The sequence below is a fragment of the Lepidothrix coronata genome, unplaced genomic scaffold (genome assembly GCF_001604755.1).
Source record: "Lepidothrix coronata isolate B3197 unplaced genomic scaffold, Lepidothrix_coronata-1.0 Scaffold232, whole genome shotgun sequence".
NCBI lineage: Eukaryota > Metazoa > Chordata > Aves > Passeriformes > Pipridae > Lepidothrix > Lepidothrix coronata.
In genome coordinates, this window is record NW_016690412.1 from 889,044 (window position 1) to 908,070 (window position 19,027).

General features: G+C 36.8%; 1 protein-coding gene across 3 annotated transcripts in view; it reads right to left on the reverse strand.

The window, feature by feature from the left end:
- The window catches only part of NSMAF (neutral sphingomyelinase activation associated factor), a 39,454-nt gene that overhangs the window by 2,410 nt on the left and 18,017 nt on the right, over positions 1-19,027 (reverse strand). For all 3 annotated transcript variants that reach the window (XM_017834299.1, XM_017834298.1, XM_017834300.1), the window contains exons 11-29: positions 17,848-17,919; positions 16,882-16,990; positions 14,715-14,891; positions 13,703-13,782; positions 12,233-12,323; positions 12,079-12,142; positions 11,922-11,973; positions 10,724-10,844; positions 10,323-10,454; positions 8,504-8,546; positions 7,898-8,061; positions 6,339-6,447; positions 5,311-5,369; positions 4,825-4,892; positions 2,863-2,930; positions 2,526-2,649; positions 1,711-1,794; positions 532-682; positions 54-156 (exon numbers count right to left, since the gene is read on the reverse strand). In XM_017834299.1, the coding sequence (XP_017689788.1) occupies positions 54-156; positions 532-682; positions 1,711-1,794; positions 2,526-2,649; positions 2,863-2,930; positions 4,825-4,892; positions 5,311-5,369; positions 6,339-6,447; positions 7,898-8,061; positions 8,504-8,546; positions 10,323-10,454; positions 10,724-10,844; positions 11,922-11,973; positions 12,079-12,142; positions 12,233-12,323; positions 13,703-13,782; positions 14,715-14,891; positions 16,882-16,990; positions 17,848-17,919 (1,871 nt within the window). The remainder of the gene's footprint in view (positions 1-53; positions 157-531; positions 683-1,710; positions 1,795-2,525; positions 2,650-2,862; positions 2,931-4,824; positions 4,893-5,310; positions 5,370-6,338; positions 6,448-7,897; positions 8,062-8,503; positions 8,547-10,322; positions 10,455-10,723; positions 10,845-11,921; positions 11,974-12,078; positions 12,143-12,232; positions 12,324-13,702; positions 13,783-14,714; positions 14,892-16,881; positions 16,991-17,847; positions 17,920-19,027) is intronic.

Genomic DNA, 19,027 nt, shown 5'->3' on the forward strand with positions numbered 1-19,027 from the left:
CAGTTAGCAAAGTTGGCTTTGCAGCTTTGTCACATGCACGTTTTCAGCATTACCTCTGTGGCTCATCAGTAGTTACAGAAGATATAAGCATTCCAGTTTGTACATCTATTACTTTAAAACAAGAGTCTTCTCCTGTGCTGAGTAGATGTCTGCTGTCTGTACAAAAGAAAGCAAACAAACCAAAAAAAAGCATGTTTAGATAACTGCTTGTTACTAAAGCAGTCTGTGATTCAGCGTGTTGGATGTGACATTGCCTGACCTACTTGTCTCTAAATAATTTACTGCAAATTAAGTCTCCAAGCAAGCAATGATAAACAAGATTGGTTTAGAGTCTAGACCACTGGTCTAGAGCCTAGCACAGCCTTCTGTACGATTATATTGTTTATAATGGAGATGTGTGGCAATCCAAAACATCTCACCATCCCGCTTAAAGTAGTGATTCCAGTAACATGGGTATGTTGCATGGTATCTGGAATAAGATTCCCTTAGAAATTGCCAGAGGTGCGTATTAAAATCTGAAATCCAACGTACCAGGACTGAAAGCAGCATCAAATACAGTCCCAGAATGACATGGCAACTGGTGTAACACTGTTGCTGTAGTAACATCCCAAACACTAATGGTACCGTCTTTGGTTCCAGATGCCAGTATAGTATTTGCAGCATTAAGGTCGATTGTATTTACCTAGAAAGTTAAACATTCCATGATTTTCCTACTCTTTCATGTCAGCCATCTTGAGACAGGTTTTAAACATACACAGAACCAAGCCCATCGTCTGTAAGATGATATTTTATTTACAAAAAGCTTTTAATTTAATTCTGCAACATTCTAAATTAGGTACAACTATGAAAAATCCAGATCATAAAAAGTAAAAAATAGGTTGTTTTGATGATATCTTAAAATGCTTGTGGTTTGCAGAATCAGAAATGCTAGGTGACATTTCAGATTACTTTTAGTTCCCATATTGTCCATTTAAATGTAAGACTTTACCCTTAAGGGTAAAATTCTTTACTTTTAAAAAACTTCCTACCCATCAGTTGTTTCCAATTCTCTTCAGTACAGTTCTTAAATGTTACCAGAACTGTTTCAGTATTTGCCTACGTTGTGACCTGTTAAAAAAACTATTAAGAAGGTTTAGAACACAGTAATTCTAAATATCATACTAGACTGATGTTAGAGGCTATAAACAAAGTGTGCAGTAACACATTTATGATTCACTGCACACAATATGTATTTATAGTGAAATTCACTAAGATATTTTATAGTATGGTAAACAACTCAGAGGGATTTTTTCGTTTGCTTGCCTTACATTAAGGGGCAATCAAAATATCTGAAAAAGATCAGTCTGCTTCCAAAACCAAAGAAGCAAACAAACAAAAAAAAAAACCAAACCCAAACCTCCCTGCCCCCATAAGGACATACAAGCTGAGCAAGGCAAATTAAGAAATCTCTGTTTATACAAAGGAATTTAAACCTCTGTTGCTTCAATCCCCCGAAGAGGACCTTTCCACTCAGGAAGCAGGGGACACTGGTACAGGACACATCAGACAAAGAAAACTCCAAAATGAAACAAAAAGCCCCTATACCTATTTTCCAAAACATGCCTTCTTAGCCCCCTAACCCAATCCTTGTGCTTTCCCACTAGATCATGATTTTTATTTTAAATGAGCAATTAATTTTCTTATTCCAAGTTAGAATATCAACATACTTACACTAACATCATGCTCTAACTCTGCAAGCAGTTCAAAGTGGTGTTTTTTATTGCTCAAGGTCACTCCAGGAACACAATGCCACACCTACAACACAGATAGTTAGGTTTGCTCAAGGAAGCATTAGTATAATCCCTGATGAGTTTCCTCTGAATTCTCAGGATACAAGGAGGACTTGTGCTCACTGTGGGCCTTGCCTACGTGGCAGAACACAACAACAAATGACACCTGAACTCATTTACCCTAAGCAGAGCCACATACTAAACATGAGTATGCTGATTCCGGATAGCCTACAGGAGCCCTCCTGTGCACGGGTATATCACTGCACTGAATGTGTACTTATCAAAAAGCCACACACAAGGCTTTGGAAAATTCTTTTCTGTCTCTAATTCCAAATTATCTTTCCACCTAATTGTAGGCATGCTCTTTAGATTATCAAGTTTCTGGTCCCCTTAGCTGAAGAACATAAACTACAAAACTATTAAAAATTTTGGAAGCCTATTCCACTCAGGAGAAAGAATCACCAGTCAAAGCCAGAAAACATTCCAGTTCCTCCAACAAATACAGTTTGCCTTCAAAATCCCCCTGTCTACAGTAAGTTAGAATGAACAGATTTTCTTGAAAAGTAGCACTTAGCTTTGAAACAGTTGAGATAAAACTAAATGAAGAAGATAGCTAGTATCACAGTAAGTTTATTTCTAGAATAAGTTATTATTCTAGTACAGCAGGTATATCCACCCCAAAGCATTTGGATGGCTGCATTTTATAAAGTGCTAGCTATAAATAGTTATGGAAGTGTAACAAACCCATCTACAAACCTTCACAGTGGAATCCCAAGATGCAGAATATAAACGCCCATCACACCAACGGATCTTACTGACTGCATCATCATGTCCCATTAGGATGTCTTGCTGTCTTCCAAAGGCAACTGAATAAAAATATCTAACAGGAAAAGGTTATAAAATCATTCCCATCTTCATAAAACTTTTTTTTTTCCCCTAAGTAAAGTAACTTTGCTTCTGTAGTTTCTAACAGAAAGCTAGTGGAAAAAAATAGAAAAACAGACACTGTGTTTTAACAATATCTAAACCCACAAACATAACAACCAAGACACTCCATGCAATTCAATAAAGTCAATAGGAAGTAAATACACACATATGATTGTCCCATGAAGAACTTATGACAGTAGTATCTCCTGGTAAGATTAGACAAGATGACAAAGCCTGTAAGAAAAAGAAAGAAGTAGTGTTCACGAACATGATTTTGGAGAATAAGTATTTTAATCTTCTATAAACATAACATGCAAGTGTTATATGAACACTAATCAAGAAAAAACCCTGGACTTTGGACACTGAACAGCAAGAATATTTAATTTCTGCTAAATAAATGTAGCACTGAAGTTCAGAAATACATGCAGAACTGATGGATCTTCTTTTCAAATGCTGGTGTTTCGAGGACATGGTATGTAATTCCTCATTCAGGAGAAATTGGGTCAGCTCTTCATCTTGTAAGCTGCTGTCAATTCTAGATGCAAACAACTGACAGAAACCAAAAATGAAGGTTTCTTTTGATGTTTGCTGTCCTTCACAGCTACTTATCAGCCCAGCTCTTTCAACGAACAAACGTAACTACCTAATTCCTAATACTCTCAAAAAGAAACATTATTTACAGACACCTGCTCAGTTATATTACCATCACTGGAAACAACAAGGCAAAAAGAAAAACAAACCCACCAATCAGATCAGTGCTTCTACTAATATCATTACTGGTCATATTTTAGATCTGTTTGAAAAACAGCAAGCTGCTGGACTGTAAAGACTGTTTCTTCTAGCATTGCTGCAACAGATCAGCACTAAAACTACAGAGAGGAGAAGAATAAAAGAGTGTACAAGGCCTCCTCATGAAAAACAGACTTTTGGCTTAGGAATCAGAGCTCCCTTCTTACAGTGCCAAGAAACAATGTTCCTAAGTTGTTTTTGTCCCTTTGCTAAACATTAGGAAGTGCTGTACCGAGATTCACCTGCTACCATGTCCCATGGTGTAGTGGTTTGAACCAGGTTTTCCCCCTGAAGCTAAGAAAATGGTAAAAGCCCAGGGGGTGGTGACCCCTGGAAGTTTTGAAGTTTTGTCCAATCTGTGCTCCTGCGAAATGTAAACATATCACAAGCAAACGGAAGAGTACAGTCATTGTAATATATTCCCTTCCCCCCATTCTGAGTCTGGTGTTTTGTCTGGAAAAAACCCATCTCACATTGAATTGAGACGTGACAGGGGGCTAGGACTAGGGAATTAGATTTTGGGGATCTCAAACCATTTCCCATGGCAGACCATAGGGTCTTGATCCTGCAACTTACTTGGTGACCAGTTAGCGCATGCTATGGCTTCTGTTTGGGCAACCTATTTGCCATTCTTGTTTACCCTGGAGATGATGGTACAGAGAAAGCTATCCATTAAAATGTCTTGCTGCAATCAAAGACTGAACACGACAACTGGGAGTGTATCTTTATGACCCAGGTCTGGCCACAGTGCTCAAGCACAGGAAAAAAAAAAATCAAATTCAAAATGTCTTTCCAAGCTCTGTTTTAGGAGCAGAGGGTTGTTCAGAGGTTGCTGAGATCGCTGCTCATTGAAGAAGCATGGCTCAAATTCACCCAGCATAGATTCCACTCCCTGTGCTTGGTTTTCCTCTCCCAGCTGACTGACAGCCTTCAAACACTTGAGTGCAGTAAGGCAATGTGAGCACATGGGAGAAATCTAAGCTTTGTAATTCTGGTCCCAGTGGCAGCTCAAGGTTGCTCAGGAAGACTAGTCTCTGCTCACGCCAGACCAGCTTTGTCTACCACAAGCCCTTCCCCTGGATAGCAAGCCAACTCAGAACAGAGCTAGTGCAGAAGTAAAGTGAAACCATTAAATGCTCCTTCCCCATGTTTGCAGAATGTGCTCTGTCTCTCTGGTGGCCTGACAGAGTTTCGATTCACTCTGCTAAATTATTCACACACAGCACAATTGAGTAGGCAGGGGAAAGAAAAGAAGCATTGATGTATGCTAAGAGCCATCTCTCTGAGCAGCTTTCAGAAGATTCCCGATGATCTTGGTTTTATTTTGACAGCAACTTACCATGTTAGAAAAAGACACACTTCTCTGGATAGTTTTTGACTCTTTGGAAAACATCTTCAAAGTTGAATCTGGGGAAGATGGACAAAATAGAAGATAAAAGGACTATTTTATATAAGAGAGGATAATAATTTTGCTCTTGGCTGAATATTCAAATACCTTACTGTGAAAAGCAAATATAGGTTTCTAATAATCTGAGAAACTTTGTGACTTGAGCCTGGGACTACCCTGTTTTGAACTAGTTACCTGCCCATTCAACTCTAGGAGAACTCTGGTATCTAAATGGAGAAATTTCTATTATTATCTATTATTACCAACATTATCTTCCCAAGCCTAGATAATATTGAAATCCTTGAGTCAAAGTCATCTGAAGGTGAACAGATTCATTTACTTGAACTATTTAATTGCAGGAAATATATATTTAAATTTCATGCCATTTTGTTCAAAAACAAACCTGCATTTGGTAAATACCTGTGCAATAATACTTACCTTGGGATGTAGTGAAAACAGAAGACCCACTGCAAGGGACTGCTATTCCAGTAATTGCCCTGTTTAATGCAAATAAGCTTGTAGGTGACTTCATAGGTTTTAAAACTTAACTACCATACTATAAATAGACTACAGTTGAAATCTGTTATTTGATCTCTGTAAGAACTAAGACATTCAAGGAGATTAAAGGCACTGCAGTGGTGTGTTATCTGTCCTAGAGACAAAAATATATCTTGATACAATATGTGAAACACTAGTACAGGACCCCCATAGTGTTCTGCAAGAACTTCATCCTCATCAGAAAGGATGCTAACAATTTGGTAACAGAAGCCCTTTCTCAACTACAAATATTACCTTGTTTTATGGACATAATAATATTTTCCTAGATTGGGTTGCAATCACCAAAAAAGTAGCTGGAATCAAGGTAGAAAGAAATCCTCCTAGTAGTCTGGCCACTAGGACAAGGGATGGGGCCAAAGAAAAATCTGTTCTTTGAAATATAGCTGACATTGTTCATTATTCGGTATTTTCAAAGTTCACCTGAAGCGGCCCTGCTGACTCTTGACTCCCTAAGAATCCATCAGAACAGTAGTTTGGTACCTGGATTAACTGAAAACCTATAGCTGGAGACTTGGCAAACTGCTCACACAGCAGCAGCTTGAGGTGTACAGTAGCTGAAGTTAAGTGTTTAACCTTTCAAATCAGATAGGATGAAGAAGTTAGGTCCTTCTGGGGTTATAAAAAAAATAAATGGAAGTCTTTATCTGGCTGCTGCTTCAGGTACTGAAAGAGTAATGAACTTAGCTCTAGCTCTGCATAAAGAGCAACAACAACAAAATCAACCTGACAAATACCTTTTCTAGACTGATAACCCACCATATACTCAGACTCATCTTGCATAATCAAATCAATAAGCCATCTCACAAAGAAAAGTATTTACCTGAAACCCTAACCCATCATTCAAATTGACACACAGACCCCCACCCCAATTAAATGGAAGAATTTTGACTGAAAAGAATAGTACCTACTCTTTGTGAATTTTATATTGCTCATCTAATTTTAATTTGGCAATATTGTTCCAGGCAAGTGTTATACTTTCTTCTGTCAAATCTTCAAATGATTCTTCATTTGGAGAAACTGCAATAAAATGCCACAACAAAGTTTCATCACAAATAGAAAATAAAGACAGATTTCAAATACCTAGGTAGCTGAAGTTGCAGACATAAATATGAAAGTACAGAAATAATGCAGAGCTCCAGGAATAAGACCTTTAGGCTAATGTGGAGAGTGACAAGATCAATAGCTTATTTCCAAATCTCTTCCTTAATTTCCATAGGCTTACACAGTCAAAAACAGGATTTTTCTCCCCAAACCAGGGCTTTTAAACTGCAGACTTTACAGAACATAATTCCAAAATGGAAAACAAACAAAACAGAAAAACCAAAAACTTCTCGGCAAAGATGTTTTGGAGCCTTTGGAATGCCAAGAGCTTTCCAAATGTAAAAATACTAGAAAAGCAGTTTATTGCTACAATAAAGCATGTGCTTTTGTTATTCTATTGCACTCTGTTTTGAATGTCACAATTTCATTTCACTGCACTGTTACAAAAGGAGTGAAAAATGCAACAAAATTGAGATAATTAGATGTCAATTACTATAAAAAGGTCAAACCCAAGAGGAACTGTTCACCTGTGAATTAATGACTTAGGCAGCATACCACCACATCTGTTTAACACATATGACCATTATCATCACGTACAACTTTCAAAGCCACTCTTGCCATCTGGATGCTACAGGTTGCCACACTAAGTAGCACTCGTCTTCAGTCCTCTGCTTAAAAATGAAGACCATCAAATGGTAGGTGAATTGAAGACAACTAAATGAGAAAAACCTTTCCAAGTGATACCTGGGCTGAAGGTTCAGTCCAATTTATAGTTAGATCACTGTACATATGATGAGGACAATAGCATCTTAGTTTCAGAGAAGTGGTGTAAATTCTGCCTTGAACAGAAGTCTGTGAAGGCATTATATATCCTTTTTTGAAGTTATTTAATCAACTTTGTCCCTTTGTATTTAGGGGGGAAACAAAGAGTACTTTCCTTACATATTTTCATTCAGGTCATGGAAAAGGGAAAAAATTCAGACGCTTAATTTAGCTATTAGGGGTTACTTTGATCAAGCCAAATGATCATCCCAAAGAACATCCCTGTTAAAAACCTGAACAAATCTTTACACCATCTACAATGCAGATACAGCCACTGAAACTGTTGTCATATCAGCTTGAATTTGAAGTGTTGTGAAAGGCCAGGGATGACAGCCCTCCCACAGCTTCAGAAGCAGAGGCTGAACAGTCCTAGAGATCACTGGAACAGAAGGCAAAATGCAGGACAAAGCAGGCTGACATCTTTTCAAATTTGAAACTGTTGTTGTCCATTTTTCTTTAACTTTTAGTTCATGGATTTATTTTGAGTTGGCTTACAGAGAATGGAACCAAGAGAGTTGAATAATGAGATCCTGGGGGAGAAAGATACAGAACCACTCAAAGTTACAAATCCTTTACATCATCAGTTTATCTGTTAAACATTTACCTGGAGACTCAGTTATGGAAACGCTGTGACTCGATGTTCGAGACAAGCTTTTCAACCTCGGTACTATCCTTTGAGGATGAGGGGTTGTAAACAACTGCTTTGGCGTCTGTCCAAACTCCAAAATTTGTGTCAGCAGAGCTACTTTTTCATTGGGGTCCATAATACTTTATAAAACAAGATATATAATTAAGCCAAGGAGGCAAGTACTTTTTTTCCCTTCCCATTCCCCAAAAGCAAGGGCCTGCATGTGCAGTTACTATAGCCCTATAGGCCATCACAAATTCTTACAGAACTGATTTACTATAGATTTGACAGACAGTCATATGATAGCTGCATCATTTTGTTTATGTACAATGGCAATATGCTCATCAATTGAAAAAGTTAAGCAATTTCAAAAAGCTAGACTGAAGAAATGTTCAAGTAACAATCTTCCAAGACATGCTAAAACTGAGAACATGATGCTGGTTCTCTGCATATTTGGGAGCATGAGAGAATAACTACACCATTCATGTACAGAGCCCTTTTACAGCTGGCAGAGAACTTGCAGAGATACTGAAAAACTCAACTAACTGCTTTAACAAAAACATTCAGATTCTTGATAATTACCTGTTTAAATCCACTCCTCCTTCATAAGTTAATGGGTGAAACACTGGAAAAAAAAGTTTATTTGTACAATGTAGGTATACAAGGCTCATTGTGTTTGTCTTGCTATAAAACAAAGCTTTCTTTTTTACTCATCCTGGCTATATTTAAGCAACTAAGCTGTTTCAGCAGGCTATAAGGTTTGAGGTCTTACATTTTAATCCTGTTTTTTCAACCTGAAAGAAGTTTAGGATTTTTAGGAGACTCTTGGAAAGTTTCAAAAGAAATCAGTCCTTTCATAAAGGAAGGATGACTCATTTAAGCTTCATTAAATACTTTCCCCCAGTTAATGCAGAAATAGATAAATAACAGTTGCATAACTGGATCTCTGGTTAGTTTTTAGACAAGTAACAAAAAGTAATAAAGAATGATCAGAAAGGTCTTTGTATTCACCTTTTCATTTGCCATTATGTGAATTACTTTGGGGCCTCTGCATAAGAACATTTACTTTGACATAAGTTCATTTACACACAGATCCCTTCTGTCTCTTATCTACTCAAGTGTCTGCAATTCATTATGCTAATAAAATCCACACTGCAGCAGAAGAAGCATATTATGCATAAAATGCTCTCATTTGAGAGGTAAAAATAGAGGTGCCATAACTTATATGCTGATTTACTGTATTTAAAGTCTCTGATACATTGTAATTGACGTTTACATTCACAGCATGACTGGCTGCCAAACCCTGAAATTCTAAAATATAGCCAAATCATGCTTTAAGGACATGTGGGAAAGTACACTAAAAAGAAATGAACAACAACAACAACAACAAAAAACCACCACAAAAAAACCCAACAACAACAACAAACCACACAGCCAAAACTAAAACAAACCTGAAAAACACCCCATCACAAAACAAGCTACACTATCTTACCCTGGAAGCAAATACTGACTACCAAATGAGGAGTTGCTTATTCCTTCTGTCTCCACCACTGTAGTAAGGTTTTCTTCCTAAACTTTTTCTGTCTTGCTAAGTGCAAATTATCTCAACATTGTCTGTTACTTACAATCCTTCAAAAGGATCACTGCTTCTGGAGTAAACACCATAAAAATATGATCTGCTAATCTTCCCTTACTATGAGGACATTTCCTTATTGTTTAGTAACATACACAGCTAAATATCAGACTGCTGAATAAGTTAATAATTGGTATTACTATTAGGTTTAGAAAAATACATCAACACAGCAATTACATAACCCCATTCCCCTTTGTAAGCACCCACAGTGCCTAAACACATGTTCAGAATAAGATTGCAAACAGGGAAACTTCCCACATACAGTAGTATATAGATAGACAAGGACAAACCCACAAATCCTTTCTTCCTCCTAAAGAGCTTTAGCCCATTAGCCCATTCTTTTCCTTGCTAGTTCTCTCAGGAGGAGGGGGAATATTGCATTGAAATTCTTATACTGCAATTTAAATGGGGGAAAGTTAAATACAAGTTTACGTGGAGACCCTGCAGACTCCCATTTTAAATAGGGAAATACTAATTCCATACTATATTGCCACACCATGCTGTGTGAGCAATTTACAGCAATGCTATAGAATTTTCTTGCCTACCACCTTAAGTACACCCTCAAAGATGCAAATCGCCACGAAGGCAATGTTATCAGATAGGTCATTATTTCCAGTACTGAACAACTGCATTTCCTTTAGGGATCAAGCATTCAAAGCATAGTTATGAAAGCTCAAAACAAAACAAGCATTAGATATCTTGTTATTTACCATTCCTGCCTAATTGAAGCATCCCTTTTTTTGCTGTTTCCATAAAGTGTGTATTTACCGTTGTGAGCTGCAACTGCTTCACTTCCTTTTTGCTTGTAGCCAAATATTATGTCAATCCATTCATGAAGATGTTCTGATACATACTGACTTTCTAAAGCCTCTTGGCTCTTCTGAAGAAAGTCATCAGGACCTGACAAAAGAAGGGTTAATTAAAGAAGAAGATAACCCACTCAGTATTGGTATCCGTCTCTGTCCCTCCTCCTTCTTGAAAAGCCAACCAAACACCCCCCACAAAACCTCAAACTTCTTATAAAAATTAAAAGCAACTATTAATTATGTCAATGTTTTAAAGAAAGAATTCCTTTAGAAGAAACCACATTTTGAGGGAGAACCACCATTCCAGGAATCCAGATAATCTTGAATTAATGTATATAATACAAGAAGTTGGACTATTATTACCTGATGCCCAAGGTGGAAGCTCTACATCTTCAACTATCTTTCCACCCTGTCTTTTTCCCAAGTCCAACTTCAAACTGTTTACTAGAAAACTAGGATCGTTTTCATAAAATTCTGGAATCAACTGGAAGTTAAACAAACAAAAAAAAAAAGCAAGTTTTGAGATTAGCTTAGTTTTGATCACTTAAACAGAATACATTCAGTGTAAAGAAAGTGGCTCAAACTGCCACAGTTACCAAAGTTCAAAGTATGTCATGTCCTAAAGTTAAGCACTAATTTTCCAAGTTTTACCTACAAGGCACTTCTCTGAACTAAATTGCTAAATTCAGAGTGGCACACACGTAATGTGTGACATATAAACCCATAATCTCTAAGAGTATCTTTAGAACTCTTATCGCATAGCTACCTTCTCATTTTCAATATTTTCAATACATCAAGTAAGAATAAAGGGAAAAATCTAGAATAAAACTAGAATTATGACAGAAGTTTCAGGGGTTAAATCAATTATTTAAATACCATCATAGCTAACCATTAACTATAGACTTTTTTTACCACTGTATTAAATAATGTTTCTTTGAGAAAGGAGTTTAACAGTGCTCACTATCTGACAGTTCATTACTCTCAACATATTCTCCAAGTTATAGTTTCTTAAGGTTAAAAAAAACTAAGATACTACTTCTAGAGTTTAACTTCTCCAGATGTAGTATTGCAATACAGCCAAATCTTTACAAGATTCCAGCAGACAATACATAAAATTACATCTTTGCAGCTTTAATCCACTCTGGTAATTCCCATTTATTTCCAGTAACATTCACAATGATATTTCTGCTAAACTAAAAGCCAGAAAGCAGACACAGGCAAGCGATCATGGAGTTATAGAATTGATACAGGATTACAACAGCATTCATAAAGCATTCATAAAATGTAATCATCAGCCTTAAAAAAAAACCAACAAAAAACCAAAAACAAACAACAACAACAAAAAAACCCCAAACCAAAACCAAAAACAAAAAAAACCCCAAACAAAACAAAAAAAAAACCACAACAAAAAAAAGGAAATAAACCCACACAACTGAAAACCACAAACAACAAAATAAAAAACCACCAAACACACCCCAACCAAAAACTCTCAGATCAACAGGAGATGAGAAAGCACAGCAGAGATAACAAGAAACACTTGAATACTTTTCCAGCCATTTACCTCTTTGAAATCTGTCGCACCATCCAAACAGTTTTTCCAGGTTTCTGCAATACTAGACAATACAAAAAATAAAAAATTATTTTTAAGCCTTTGCAGTCCCCATTAGTGGGTATTTGAAAACAAAACCAGACTAGTTATAGACAAAATGTAAACAAACCTATTGAACATTCTGTCAGCGTGATCAAACTTTCCGTTCTGCAGGCAGAGCATGTATTCTGGAGCTAAGGAGAAAAAAAATCATCAGCTTGCTCCAAGCTTTGTATGCTTTGGAGGTAACTGTCTGCTCAGAGAGCATGTAAAAGCTGTCTTACCAACTCTAACGAGATAAAACAAAACGTAACCCGGAGATGAATAATGGCTTCCATACATGAACTTAGGCTCTGGCATTTCCTGATAACGTGTCTGCAACATAAGAAGAAAGAAATGTCTGTTTAAAATCAGCATTCCTGCTTTCCCTCAATACTAAACACATACACGTTTTTTTAAAGGCACAGATTAGGGCCCTCAATTATTTTTCTAACAATGAAACAAACTCTTAAGTTCTAATAACTATGCAGCTTTAATCAGAGTAAATTGATACAGCAAAACAGTTGTTAAAACTGATCATCCAGAACTATCAGATATTCAGGCTTTTTTCCTCTCTCACTTTCACATGTAACTGCAATGATTCAATTTCCAAGGTGTGCAAACAGACTTCCTTTTTTGTCTTTCACATCAAGTTTAGTGAGAGTATGGAAGAACATACTGACTCAATTCGACCTGGAATATTCCTTCTTGTCTGAAGCTCCTGTGTGTTATCCTAAAATCTATCATAACCTAAACACAATGACTTTTACTGCAGTAAGTATGAGGCAGATAACAGTTCGAGAAAAGTCAGATTTTAGAAAGAAAACTTATCTACTATTACTGAAAGCATAATATTGATCATGTTCTTACCTTCTGCAACCTTAGGAAGCTCTATGACTTTGAAACATCTTATCTTTTTTATCAATATAATGCAGTTATTCTGTCAATAATTTTTTCTAATGCTTTATTAAGAACTAATAAAGGTTCCAGCACATTACATATAGTTATGTTCTGTAAATTATTTTGGCATAATTAACTTTCCATAGGAGACAATGATTTTATACAAAGAATTAAAACCCAAGAAACTGAGGACCTTTTAAGTCTGTAACTATGCATTTGACAGCTTATGAAAAGAAAGCCTACCTACTCTGAGAAATGGAAAAACTTGATGCACTATTATCTGCATATAGAATTTTCAAGTTAGTGCTCTGATCTCCATGGATCCAGATTTCCACCCTTTGAAGTACTCTCCCTCAAATTCAGCACTTTTCTTAATTGAAATACTTCAGATTTCTACCACTTTTTCTTGTTTTTTTTTTTTTCAAATATATTTTACATTATACATTTAAATCCATTGGTCTTGAAGTTTCATATATCCACGTATGCTTATAGCATCTCAATGCTTACCATAAACATACTTAAATGGACTTGGGGATATTATTTTAAAAGCAAGGGAAAACATTCAAAAGCATAACATATGAAATAGAGAGAGGAAACAGATTCTAATAATTTTAAATTAGTACTGACAAAACCAGTACTGATGAAATTAAGCTGAAAATAAATGCAGTATCATTATAGGTATGTTTGCTTCTGATAGGTTTATAGTTAGCTTTAATATCTATGTATTTCCCAAATCTTGCTGGACAAAGCTTCTTTTATTGCCGATAGGTACAAGGCCAAAAACGTGCAGCACATAAATGCCAAGATATACATACCAATAGCCTATCCAGCCTTTCCTTATTCAGGGCACCAACTGGTTTACTAAGGTCACGAAATGTTTCAGGCTTTGTCAGATCTAAAAAAAAAAATTTTATAGACTAAGTATTCTATTAGACATTCATGTACTCTAATCAATATTTAAAAACAAAAGAAAAAACCTACCCAAACAGCAACAAAACAAACAAAAAACAACACAGAACCCCTTCAGTAATTTTCTCTCTCCCTACTAACTGCAAAATCATTAAGTCTTATTGTAAATGGCTACTCATCTTCTTCCTTCCAGGTAGACAATCTCTTGCTTAAGAACCAGTAGTTAATGTTATGAGACAGTTACTGGAGTAAATATTACCTAGGCAAGGTCTTGCTACCTGAGGCACAAAACCAGCTGGTATCACCTTCTTCCTACTCATTAACTATTCTGTCAGGCTGCAGTTAAGTCCCACCATACAACCAGACTGAAGTGTTTGAGCAGGTGCTGATGAACACCATGAGATACCCCTACTCTACTACTTGTAGAAGGACACAATCCTCAAAAGGACCAGCTTCCCACACAAACTGCTCTAAGATCCTTAATAAAGGAGCCTATTTAGGCACAAGCCTTGTCAGACTCTTCCATTCAGCTTGCAATGTTAAGAATTATAAAAGAACACTTGGATTCTACACATTTCAGTGCATTGAAGTTGTTCCATAAAGAGTAATTTTACTGGTTCTTTTCTATTTTTTAGAATCACAGAAAGGCTTTGAATGCTCAGTACTGCTGATTTGCAAAGCAACCAAGGAGACGTTTAGAACATACTCTGTATGTGAGGAGTGCAATACTTAACAGAAAAAGGTGAGGTATTTTGTCCCCTAAACCAGAGGGGAAGGTTAAGTCCACAAGAAAACATCCAAGATCACTAATACCAGATTCATTTTGATGTAACATGAATTTTATGCAGTGTAAAAGCCCCCCCCCTCCCCGTTTCAGGCTGGATATGATGCAGTAACATGCCTTTTTTATACACATACCTAATACTGAACTAGAGTAGTCTGCTATGATCCAAGGAAATACAGGATACTGGGAGAGATCATTGCAGCTTCTATCAGCCAGATTGTTGAGATGAAGAAGATACTGGTAATTTGAAATATGTCCTCGCTGCCACTGCAACATATAACTTTCAGCTGTATGCTCTGCAATATGATTTTCTAAAATAAAACAAAACATTAAGAGTTGTGATGTCTGGAGTTCCACCCCCAAATTATAATGTGATTAACATTATGCAAGATACTATAAAATAATTAAGGGCGTAGTTGCTTAATAGGACAAGTCAGAATCAAGTGGCAACTTCATGTTTCAATAGCTACCATACTTCACGCTTTTTAAAGATCTTTTCAAATGGGCCTAAAGTGCATTCAACCAAGAAAAAAAATAAAGAAGGAGTGCTGAAACAAAACAAAAAGAACGGATGAACATTTATGGAGGAACAGAAAAATGTTTCCAGCCCATGAACAAGGCTCTTGGCAATCTGGCAACCTTTAAGATTTCAAATTTCCAGAAGCAGTTCTGCTAGAGTCAAGAAAAAAATGAAATATATTTTCTTACTGGTCAACTAAGGACACTCACTAACAATGATGTGTGGAACGAAGTCATATGTACGTGAAGAAGATCTAATTTCAGAACCAGTGAAACAGAGACTAGAGGGAAAAGAAAACTTGACCCCTACTTAAGAAAGTAGGAATTATGCACCCGGAGCTTCTGTTTGAATTATAGGCAGGGGCTCAAGAAATTCAAGCTGCATTACTCTCTGCTTAATAGCTGTAATATCAAGGTATGCTGATGGACAACTGGGTTACTTATTTATTTTTAAATTGTTCCTTTCTTTGATTCAGTTTACAGTACCTTGCCAAATGCCTGAAATGAAGGACTGCAACCATGGCATGATGGCAAGAAAAAAATTTGGATTAGATCAAATCAGGCCTCTATTTTAGCTCACCATAGGCTGGAAAGGCACATTCCAATCCTCCATTCACTTTAGTACTTTAAATTCTACAAGTAAAAAGTGTTAGCACCTTCAAAGAGAGGATCTTCTGCTGTCAGAGAAAGATACTGAGGTGCTACAAACGCCTTTAGATAAAAGGCTTTTTTTTTATCTCTAAGCTCTAACAACATCATCATCATCATCATCTGCACCTTGAAATTTCATTTTTGAAAGTTATCCAGAAAACAAAGTCTGAAGCAGGGGAACAGCATGCGGTTATTTCAATAACAGAGAAAATAATGTCAGAATCTATTTCCTTACCAAAGAACAATGTAAAACACTAAAATAATTCTCAGTGAAAGTAATTCCTTTGTGACCTTTCCACTTTGCTTTCTAAAGTGGGGAAAATGTCAACTGATATTTAGGCAAATTCATTAAAACAGAACTAGAGCTCTGGTACAAAAACAAAATAGTAAAAAATTTACATAAACATTTTCAATATTGGCAGTAAATATGAGTTTCAGTGTTTCAGTTGAAGTAGCATTACAGGAAAACTATTCGGTTTTTTCTCCTTTTTTTCCAGGACATGTGTTTTTTAGAAAGTTTCTGTTCACCATCTGCAAAAGACATGCATCACTCTCCAGGAATTAATGAATACAAGACTTAATAGAAATAAGAATTTAACTATTTCAGGATGGTACTTTTCATCAACTATCACTAAGACTGAGGAAAGTTCAAAATGTGTGCACTGGAAATCCACCCACTGCAGGAAGTTTCTCAGTAGGATTTTTACTTGGACTAAACTGAGTGCCAAGGGGATCCATACACAAGTCAGTGTATATTCTTTCAGCAAAACACTGTTTAGCTGAGTGGATCTTATTTATCTCTTACTTTGAAGAGAGTGTTTTGAGGGGTTTTTTGTTTCATTTGTTTGTTTGGGTTTTTTTGGTGGGTGTGTGTTAAATGACAGTGCATATCAAGTTGCAAATTAAAAGAATTAGTTAATGCCATATCAGATTTCATACTCAGCTCTTTCAAACACATACAAATAGATGCAATTTCACAACCTTTATTCTGATCTTTGTTTACTTCTATTAAATTTTTTTACAGCTTCTCTTTATTCTTCTCAGTCTTCCCACAAATCAACAGACCAAAACCCAGACAAATTTCCCTTCACAAGGTACTCCACATGACATGAATAAATAAATACTGCAAACCTATATATGTTGCAATAAGGAAATAGACCTCATCTCGATCTTGATAGTTGTAGAATTTCAAGTAGATGTCAGAACATAGATCGTTTTCTGTGCAAAATACTTCAAGGCCCTTAAAAGTTAACAGGGGGAAAAACATAAATGAGAGCAATTACTAACAAGCTGTAATACTCGTGTTTGTTAACAGAATATTCCAGTCACTAATATCTAAATCTTCAGACTCTGTACTGGGGAGCAGTTTTGCCCACAAAGTGAAATATTTTAACTTTTCTATTTCTAATCATAAAAGCATTCAGTTTACATCCAACTGAGCACATGGCTTTACAGCTGTCCATAGATTGGCTCTGCCTGGATTAATTGAGCATAGGCAATATATTTTTTTTGCCTAAGTGAATGGAGTGATGCAAAAGAATTAAATGTCTATTTGGTTTAATTGTGTTTCAAAACAAAACATTTTCTACAAGACTAAAATTTCAGTGCAAACACTGAAAGCATAGAACTGAAGTTCCACTGGAGCAGTCTCATCATCTCTTAGTCATGTACAGTGGGACTCATCACACCACATTAGCCTCTATCTGAAGCAGTGACCAAACTTCCTCCATGAATCAATCCTGAGAGAAAATGCACTATGAGAAAGAAATTAATTCTAACCCAAGATAGGTGTTTGAGATAAATGGAATGAATTGCTCCCTGGTGATACTCCCTTCTCCCATTCCCCTATACTGACTGCTTATGAAAAAAACTTTTCATCCTTGTCAGAGTTCACTCTTTCTGTTTTCATCTTTTTGACAACATAAGGAAATAAAACACTTAAGAACCAGAAGGGACCATCAAGTGCCGTTCACTACTTAATCCAGAGCTCCTAAAAATGCATGGTTTTTACCTAACGATGTACACGGTTTCAGCGGGTCATTTTAAGAAACAATATACACAGCAAGACATGAAAATAAAATAAATATTTGAGCTTACCAGTGGCATTAGCCCATGTCTTCTTTTATAGATCCGGCGCACATTTTGCAGTGTTATTTGTACAACCGGTTTCTGTGGGGCATGAGGGAGGGGAAAGAAAAGATGGAGACATACCAGCAGGTTTATGTTCTACCTTACCCTCTCCAGACAATCTGGAGTTTTTGCTAACTATAAATACTAGCAACACGAAAACAATATCCATTCATGTCATTTTAGCAGTGGAATAAAGATGCTAAGCAGTCACATTAAAAAGAGGAAGTTTGTCTTTGCTGTTGTTTTTTGCCTGAGTAGCAAAGTAGTTTAAGAATAAATAAACCACAGTGTATTATCAACCGAGTCTGTCACCAGTTGCAATACACATGCAAGAGAGAAGCAGCACACAACAAACGATTTCAGAAGTAAAGAAGCCATCGAGCTGCTGGGCAAACTGTGCCAATGGTGCCACCTGGCGGCTGGAAAAAATGGCACTGCCATCTTCCACTGTGACACACATTTTCCTTGCCTGGACATACTTCTAGCATGTCATAGAATCATAAAAAGAGTTTGGGTCGGAACAGACCTTTAAAGAACATCTAGTTCAACCCCTCTGCAATGATCAGGGACATCTTTAACTAGATCAGGTTGCTCAGAGCCCAGTCACATCTGATCTTAATGTTTCCAGGGATGGGGCATCCATCAACTCTCTGGGCAAAGCGTGCCAGCATCTTACCATCGTCATTGTAAAAAACTTTTTTTCTATCTAGTCTGAATCTAGTCTCTTCTAGTTTAAAACTATTACTCCTTGCCCTATTGCAACAGGCCCTGCTAAAAAATCCGTTCCCCAAATTCCTCCTCCTTTGTCAAACACACTTCTCTTATTCCTTTTTCCATTTTCTGTACTAGCTTCAGACTTTCCTTCCTCTTGTCACAGACATGACCTCTCTAGGTCAATGTTTCTTTTAGAGCAGTTAGAGTTTTTTCTTTCTTTTCTCTGTTCCTGGGACTCCAGACTCCTTCTCTTAATCTTCTGCTTGTCTTTTCCTTGTCCTTAGGGCACTCAGATTAGGCAGATTCCTTTCTTCCCCCCAGGGTACTCAGCAGATGAGAGCACTAGAGGTGGGCTCAGGTACTGAGCCCTGTGGAGGATACTAGCAGCCCAGCATTGGGATTAGAGGATGGGTCTGGCTTGGTCCTTCATCCC